Source organism: Salvelinus alpinus, chromosome 14 (assembly GCF_045679555.1).
Source record: "Salvelinus alpinus chromosome 14, SLU_Salpinus.1, whole genome shotgun sequence".
Classification (NCBI taxonomy): Eukaryota; Metazoa; Chordata; class Actinopteri; order Salmoniformes; family Salmonidae; genus Salvelinus; species Salvelinus alpinus.
In genome coordinates this window covers 29,627,038-29,636,073 of record NC_092099.1, presented here as the reverse complement: position 1 = coordinate 29,636,073, position 9,036 = coordinate 29,627,038, and the positions used below count along the sequence as shown (strand labels likewise).

At 43.5% G+C, this 9,036-nt stretch overlaps 1 protein-coding gene across 1 annotated transcript; it reads left to right on the top strand.

The window, feature by feature from the left end:
• Window positions 1–2,178: 2,178 nt before the first annotated feature.
• Window positions 2,179–6,929, top strand: LOC139538727 (gap junction alpha-8 protein-like). The gene is made up of 2 exons (XM_071341114.1): window positions 2,179–2,408; window positions 2,780–6,929. Exon 2 carries the CDS (start codon window positions 2,795–2,797, stop codon window positions 4,406–4,408), a length of 1,614 nt encoding a protein of 537 aa, XP_071197215.1. The 5' UTR covers window positions 2,179–2,408; window positions 2,780–2,794; the 3' UTR covers window positions 4,409–6,929.
• The last annotated feature ends 2,107 nt before the right edge of the window (window positions 6,930–9,036 follow it).

Here is a 9,036-nt window from a genome sequence, read left to right as displayed (position 1 = left end):
AGTTTGCTCTTGGTATAGATTTTGAGACCAAATACCCAACTCAATGACACCCCAGAGACTGAAGACCCAGATTGTTGGGTCCAGTCCAAAACCCAATGAGAGCGTGATCACTTACTGGTTGGTGGAAATCCCAGGGGAGGGTTCAAATGAGACATGAGAATGTAGTGGTGTAGAAAGGTGCCGTGGCTTGCCTTCACTGGTGATAATCCATTTAAATCCCAAAGAACTATTGTTTTGTATCTAATGATGTCTTAAATGTATCAATTCTAACTGTCCTTATAGGTGTGTGGTAGTCAGTACATCTCAATTTACAGTAGTTTGTGATACAGTTTCTGGTCATTTTCAATAGAATGCTCTAAATGAATAGTATGTGCATAAATCTCCTATTGAGTACATGAACCAACTCTGGGTCATGAGAATGAGATCGTGGAGGGAGATTAAATGTGTAAATCTAAATAAAAGTTCTGTATAGGTTGCATAAAACATTGGCCATTGACTGCAACATAACTCTATCCCCTTCCGTTGAATTACTGCACCAATGGTTTCCTCTGGAGCCCAATATTTCAACAGTTTAGATAACACACAAACAATTCATTTATTCAAATAAACCTTTCCCACGTCTGATTGTGGCTTGTATGTATCTGCCATCTCAAGTATTGGCTTGGTGAGAAGTAGGACTGTTCAAAGTTCAAATATGCAGGTGTTATATAGTATACAGTAGTATTGTAGTATTGTAGTCACTCATCTTTTTTGACCGTTTTACATTTATGATCATAAAAATGGCACTCAACTGAAAATGCTCATGTTTCTGGCCGTAATATCTATATTAGCCACAAACAAGTCATGCATTGTAGTGTATTCCAGACTGTAAGTATGAGAATGTGTGTGTTCGCATGTGTATGCGTGTATGACAGGTGATAAACATGCCACTGCGACATGCTGTGTCACCTCCAGAATGATGAAGCTCTGGCCTCTTACTGCCATCCTGTTATTGTCTCCTGCTCTAATGCTAGGCTCCTGAATTATGGCCATGTTAACAACAGGGTCAGAGAAACACTGGCATAGAGAGTGTGAGAAAAGTTGCCTTGTTATGTATGAATGATGGGTATTTGAGTTTGACAGTATGAAGCTCAATGCAATTGTGTATGTATTGTATTTCAATTGCATTTATCTTCCTGTGCCAGGCACTGGGTTGAGGTAAATACAATGTAGAGAATGTTGTGGAGTGTTTTCAAATGTATAAAATCCTTGAGAATTTCTACATCATTTTAAGTAATTCATGAAAAAATGTGATTTAATTTGACAAATCTGCTGCAAATCTGTTAAAGTGCTCATATTTGTTTATTAGCATATAATGTAATGATGTTGTAGATGAGTCTTAATGTAGATGGAAAGATAAAAGCGAGCCATAAAGCGTTGACATTTTTGCCTTACCTGTACCTGGAAAGATGGTTTCTAAAATAGAGTCCTTGCTACATATCCTTTCACTCAATAGCTGAAATTCTTCACATTCTAGACAGATCATTCAAACCTGTGACACTAACTGACTATGGTATGTAACGAACATACACATGACATGATCCTTACTCAGTTCTTAATCATAAACTAGTCACCAAAGTAATGTAGATGAAAACTGAATTCTCATTACAGTATTGTTGTCTTGCTTACCATCTAGCCTACTTACCATTTATAGCCTAATCAACCCGAATGCATGTCACATATCATATACTGTGAATTGTATGAGAATATGAATGGTTGCAATTTAAGTTATTTACAAAAAGTACACCTACAGAAAATACTTTCTCTCCGTAGAAGACTATAAAATTAAGCTACCATTCACAATTAATAGCAATGACAATATGACCATGGATGAAATGAAAACCAAAAACCAAGTGCAGGTCCACGAGGAAATTCACCCCCATCCCCCCACTTCTCATAGTGTTAAAGCCTGGCTCGGTCTCTGCAGGCTGATAGTAGGACAGTCGCCAGTCAGCTGCTGTGGTTCTCTCTGTGTGTGTGTGCGCGCATGCGTGTGTGCGTGCGTGCGTGTGTGTGTGAAGGGCTGTATTGAGGAGAGCTGCAGAGGGGATGTACTCGGACACCACAGAGCCAGGGCACCATGTTGCTTTGGGAGCCTCAGGCCTGCTCCCATACATCCCACTCTGGGTCTGTTGATCCTATTGTCTCCTCCGTCACCACGCATCGCCCGGCGAATAAAGGCCGTCTGGCTCCAAGCTTAAATATTGCAGCAAACTAAAAACCAACCATCAGAGCCGATTCATTCACATCTGCTCAGTGGGGCAACAAGGACAGGGCTTTAGGTGGGAGAGGGCAGAAGTCTACTTTTCCCCGCCGAGTGCCAAGAGAACAGGACAGGACACTACGACTTCGCCGGAGCCGCATCTGTGGCAAGTTAACTATTTGTTAACATTAAACCAAATATCATACCTTACAGATGTAAATATGTGGGTTATGGATGTGTTATTGCTAGTTTTCATGAAGGGTTGATTTGGTGACTAGTGGAACAGTGCTTTAGTGATAGGCTGTGCAGAGGGACTTTAACTCGACAGATCGCTGTTCTTTCGCCATTATTCAGATTTTGTCATGCAACAGCTTTTTAGCTGAACAAAGACATTGCGATAACCGTGTGGTGAGGGACAGGAATTTTGGAAGTTCCGCTGCTTTCCACGTGTCTGTTTTTAAAACCTCTCTCTGTCGCTCTCTCTATTTCCTCCACCCTCCCTATCCCCCTGCGTCCACCACTTCATTCTATCTACAGCGCTACGGACCGATCATGGGTGACTGGAGCTTTCTGGGTAATATTTTAGAGGAAGTGAATGAGCACTCAACGGTGATCGGCCGGGTGTGGCTCACGGTCCTCTTCATCTTCCGCATCCTCATCCTGGGTACGGCGGCAGAGTTTGTGTGGGGCGACGAGCAGTCAGACTACGTCTGCAACACGCAGCAGCCCGGTTGTGAGAATGTGTGTTACGACGAGGCGTTCCCCATCTCCCACATCCGCCTGTGGGTTCTGCAGATCATCTTTGTGTCCACGCCATCTCTGGTCTACGTGGGCCATGCCGTGCACCACGTCCACATGGAGGAGAAACGCAAGGAGCGCGAGGAGGCCGAGCTGAGTCGCCAACAGGAGCTGAGTGAGGAGCGGCTGCCACTAGCGCCTGACCAGGGCAGTGTGCGCACCACCAAGGAGACCAGCACAAAGGGCAGCAAGAAGTTCAGGCTGGAGGGCACCCTGCTGAGGACCTACATCTGCCACATCATCTTCAAGACGCTGTTCGAAGTGGGTTTTGTAGTGGGCCAGTACTTTCTGTACGGCTTCCGCATCCTGCCGCTGTACAAGTGCAGCCGCTGGCCCTGCCCCAACACCGTAGACTGCTTCGTGTCCCGGCCAACAGAGAAGACAGTCTTCATAATTTTCATGTTGGCCGTGGCTTGCGTCTCGCTCTTCCTCAACTTTGTGGAGATCAGCCATCTGGGCTTGAAGAAGATCCGCTTCGTCTTCTGGAAGCCAACCCCGGGGCAAGCCCAGGGTGAAGGCCTGAGCCCCCTGCCCCCCCCAGGGGGGATCCTCAAGAGCCTGCCTCCCCTGGCCGTGCCCTCCATCCAGAGGGCCAAAGGCTACAGGCTGCTGGAGGAGGAGAAAGCCCCGTCCGTGACCCACCTCTATCCTCTGGCAGAGACGTGCATGGAGGCAGGGAGGTTAACCCCCCTGGCCCCGCCCTTCCAGTGCATGGAGGAGAAGGCGGAAGAACTGAGGCACACGGAGGATATTTCTAAGGTGTACAATGAGATCCTGCCCTCCTACGCCCAGACCACCGAGATAGGGGAGGACACACTACCACTACACCAAGAGGAGGAGGAGCAGGAGCAGGTGGTGGAGGAGGAGGACAAAGAAGAGGAGGTGGTGGAGCAGGATGTGGTGGATGGAGTGGTGGAGGAGGAGGTGGTGGATGGAGTAATGGAGGTGGTGGTCGAGAAGGATGTGGTGGATGGTGTGGTGGAAAGGGAGGAAGAGAAAGAAGAAGAGCAGAGGGAGGAGGATGAAGAAGAGAGGGAGAAGGAGGTGGTGGAGGAGGTTGTGGTGGAGGAGGATGTGGTGGATGGTGTGGTGGAAAGGGAGGAAGAGAAAGAAGAAGAGCAGAGGGAGGAGGATGAAGAAGAGAGGGAGAAGGAGGTTGTGGTGGAGGATGTGGTGGAAGAGGATGTGGAGCAGGAGGATGCGGTGAAGGAAGTTGTGGTGGTGGAGGAGGAGGTGGTGGTGGACGGGGAAGGGGGACCTCCAACCGAGGCGGAGATGGAGGTGACTGATACGATAGAAGACACCAGACCACTGAGCAGATTGAGCAAAGCCAGCAGCAGGGCCAGGTCAGACGATCTCACCGTATGAACCTGTGAGAGAAAACACACGCACACACTTACACCGAACACAGGAGAACATACACCTAACTCTAGACAACACACACTTAAAACAGCAGGGCTTAACCAAGGGAAACACATGTAAATCCAACAGGGATAGATTCAATCACAAGTTGCATATTACCCTTATGACGTGGGCAACATCATTCAACAAGGCAAAGAAAGATCTGAGCCTGTTTGTGAGATAAGTGAATATTATAAAAAGTAGCGGTTAACAAGAGGGATAGATTTTTTTTCATTAAGCGTGTTCTTATGTAGAAAACGTAGAAAGGGCAAACATGCAGAAAGGGGAAAAGATTTTTACTTTAACAATAACCAATGAAAGTTCAGTAATGTTTACATATTCTGGTGGGGTTGAATGGGTAGAGGAAGAGATTGAGCATATATTCCTATCTGCAAGGCAGTAACATTACTGTAGGCAGGCAAGCACTTTCCTTCCCATACAGTCAGTGACAGACTGCAATTATGTAGTTGCAAACATCTTGCAGGTGGACAGGCTCTTATACACCAAGTCCTTGCACAGAAAAATCATGTAACAAAATGTACAAACTTATGACCGACTCTTCAACACTAAGTTGATAGTCATTTTTTGGATCAATAATAGCATAATTTTGGCACACATTTCCTAGAGAACAGGGAACTCTGTGCAAGGCCAATATAACCCTCATATCAACTCAATTATGCTTAGATTTACATTTCTTTCAAATGAAGGGAGATTTGCATCTATGTACAAGAACATATCTCTCCCTTTCATGTTTATATACAGTGTTGTACAGCCAAAAAGCTGGGTAGTGGAGAAAAACAAACCCCAAAAATACCACATGTTGAATGTCTCTTTTCAATGTGATTCTACAGCTCATCTTTTGGATTGCTTATATATTTCGTTGCCTATATAATGCAGAAGTGTGAACTGTTATAATGTCTTTTTGTGAAAGAGAAGAGTGCTGGTTTTGCCCGATCACAGACTGGAGCATAGTAATAACCTCAGGCCAAATCCTCTCTTTTCGCGCTGTACAAACAGGCTTCAGAGCGATAAAGATCACGCACGATCAGCACAAAGTATTGTGGAGCCACAGACAATAAAAGAAACCACTCTCACATATGAAAAACAAGCTTCCTTGACATTGTTGTGGGGGAAAAATAGTTTTACTTGATTTTATCTGCCCTTGATGTTCTTTGCCCCTGTACAAATATGAAATACTTGTTTACTAAATTTTGAAAGACAAACAATAAATGGTGAATCTCATTGTACATAAACTATCATCCTATCTGAGGTCTAATAGCAAACATAATGTTGAGACAGTTTAAGTTATGATATTATGTCTAGCTAAATTACTAGAAAACAGTAAAGAAACATCATAATGCTGCTCAAGTCACTGATTTGGTAGGGAAAATTAAGTGCTTATCAAAATTGAATCATTATTTCCATAATTACCAAAGACTTGCTTTGCAGAACTTTGACCTTTCTTATCTCTGTCCCAGAGATGTTTTTATTTTTACATGTTTAAAAAGTTGTTAGAGAGCAGAATTCTCTCTTACAAGTACTTTTTAAATTAAAACAAAAAAACAATTCCCCATGAAAGGGAAGCCTTAAAGTATGACTTATGTGTATGAAATATTTCTATATTTTTCTCTCTTGCTCTCTCTGCTTTATTTAGATTGCTTTCCAATGTATATATTTTTTGCTTTCTTTTGCTTTCCAATGTATAATTGTATGTGCTTTCTCTGTAAATGTAAATTCTCAGATGTCTTTGTAAAGGTTAAAGCACTTCCATTGCTCTGGGAACTATGTGAATGTCATGTCTTAAATTCAACGTTTTTCCCTTAGCTTTCAAATAATCCTTTGTACATGCAAACCCCCCCTTAAATATGTTAGGGAAATGTAAAGTTTGTCTGCAAATAACTGTACTTGCTTCTCAGTCAGTGCTGTGCCTTAAAGCAAAGCATTGGTCAATGCAGCAGTGGGTTTATCCAGTGGCACAAATCAAATGGTGCAGAAAAGCCACACGCACAAGCACGCACTCACACATGCATACACATGTGCATGCACACGCACACACACTTCCAGTGTTGGTTTTGGGGGTATGATCAAACGGCTCTAGACAAACTCTGACAGAAAGGCAGCTTTGACCCCTTTGTGACCCCTAGCCACTCATTTGCTTCCCATAAGCCAATGCTTTGACAACCTTGTGAATGAGACAACAGGCTTTTCACAAATGCAGAATAGTTTAGCACATTTCAACACTGAAATATATTCCAAAAACAAAATGTGTTCTGGTTCTCATGTGTGGTAAATTCATATAACTGGTACATATGTGTTTTGTGTTTCAAACAGTTCCCCTTGCTTAATCGTTTGTAAGAACATTTGACTAATCTTTGGAAAGAAAAGATAACTTTTTACTAACTTCTAGTCCTCTTTGCTCCTAGTTGTGTGGCTGTATGATCTTTTGGACAGTGAACCAAGGCAATAAAAGGTCACACGTGGGCAAGAAGTGTTGCGTCAGTGTTTCTCTTCAAACTACTCTCTCTCTCTCTCACCCCCACACTATACAAACACACTCACACACAAACATTTTGCTGACATCTGATGCTTTGCAGCCTATTGCCACAGTACATTACTTACCAGAGAATTCTGAATGTACATGGTTAAACGTGTATCAAGTGTTAGTGAGTATTTACTGCCCTCTGTTGGCAAAGATAGTGACTCAGTCATTTACGTTTGAAACAGCTTTACAAATACTAAGCAATAAGCCCTGCCGACTGCTAACTACTGGTTATCAAGTTACTTTGATACATCAGTACAAAAGATTGATGAATATAGAAAAAGTGACTGACATGTATAGAGCAAACTCATTCCAGGTCTCAGGTTCAATATACATGTTACTTTGTAAGAGTCAATATATGCTAAAATACTCAGAAAACTCTCATGTTGCACCCTAAAAACCTAAATGGAATAGAGGAAGGAAGTCCTGCTAAGTCAGACCTGTGTGTGAACTGGACTGTACTACTATACATACAACGATTAGGTTGTGTGTGTGTTTGTGTGTGTGTGTGTGTGTGCCAGAACGAGAGTGGGGTGTTGTGTAATTTCTCAAATTTCACATCTCATGACTTTTTCTTAGTTGTCATTGCTGTGTCATCGCTGCCTCAGCAATAGCTGTTCAGACCTAGGGCCTCTGTGCTATTATCAACTTGAAACAATCACATTTATAGTCATGATTTTAGAATGTAAATCTTGGTGGGGCAAAAAAAAAAAGAAGTGGGATCCATGCCAGCAAAGCCACTATGTGACACAATGCTAAAAAATACATGAATTGCACTATAATGGTGACAAACGGTGCCCACAAACTGTTAGGGCCTACATAAAGCTGTCCCAACAGCAGTCCCAACACCTTACCACTGCTACACCTGGCTATCAGCGGAGCCTTGTCTGGCAGCGAAACAGTTAATTCAGCCTCATTTGCTACCTTTAAAAAAACATAGCTGATATGGCTGACTTGCTTAAACAAATGTGGTTTCTAATGACAATTGAGCTGTACAAACTATGGCATAAGGGGACGACAAGCGGATAAGAGGCAATACGTAATTTCGATTAAGACATTAATGAGCGAGCTAGGACGGACGTAGTCAATATAACTATTTGTTTATCCCTTTTGAAATGTACAGCGACAGAATATAGAACATGGGCCGTTCTTACAGTGTTTTCCCTGTACACCAAGTCAGAACCGTAGGATAAATAAAGGGGGCATATAAGCAGACAATGATAGCTCTTAAATTATTCAATGATTACATTTATCTAAAACAGGTTATAGGCTACATGTGCACCACCAATAGGCCAAATTATTAGAGTGAGGCACATGGTGTCATGTTTTGTCTTTGATCTTCATGTCTTGTCCCTGTGCTTCCCTCTGCTGGTCTTATTAGGTTCTTTCCCTCTTTCTCTCTCTCTCTCTCCTCCTCCCTCTCTCCCTCTCCCGCTCTCTCTCTCTATCGTTCCGTTCCTGCTCCCAGCTGTTTCTCATTCTCCTAACGACCTCATTTACTCTTTCACACCTGTCCCCTATTTTGCCCTCTGATTAGAGTCCCTATTTCTCCCTCTGTTTTCCGCTTCTGTCCTGGTCGGATTCTTGTTTGATGTTTGCTGTTCCTGTGTCCTTGTTCCGCCCTGTCGTGTTTTTGCCTTCTTCAGATGCTGCGTGTGAGCAGGTGTCTATGTCAGCTACGGCCTGTGCCTTCCTGAAGCGACCTGCAGTCTGTGGTCGCGTCTCCTGTCGTTCCTCTCTACTGACGAGAGGATTTCAGTTTCCTGTTTTGGATTTACCTTTGATATATCCAGGAGAATCATTGTTTGTTTGATACTGGAATAAAGACTCTGTTACTATTACGTCGCTTTTGGGTCCTCATTCATCAGCATAACAGAAGAATCCGACCAAGATGGACCCAGCGACTATGGATTCTCTCAACACTGCCGTCGAGTTCCAGGGAGCAATGCTCGGCAGACACGAGCAGGAATTGTTTGCTGCTCGTCATGCCGTGGAGACCCTGGCCGCTCAGGTCTCCGATCTCTCTGGACAGTTTCAGAGTCTTCATCTCGTGCCA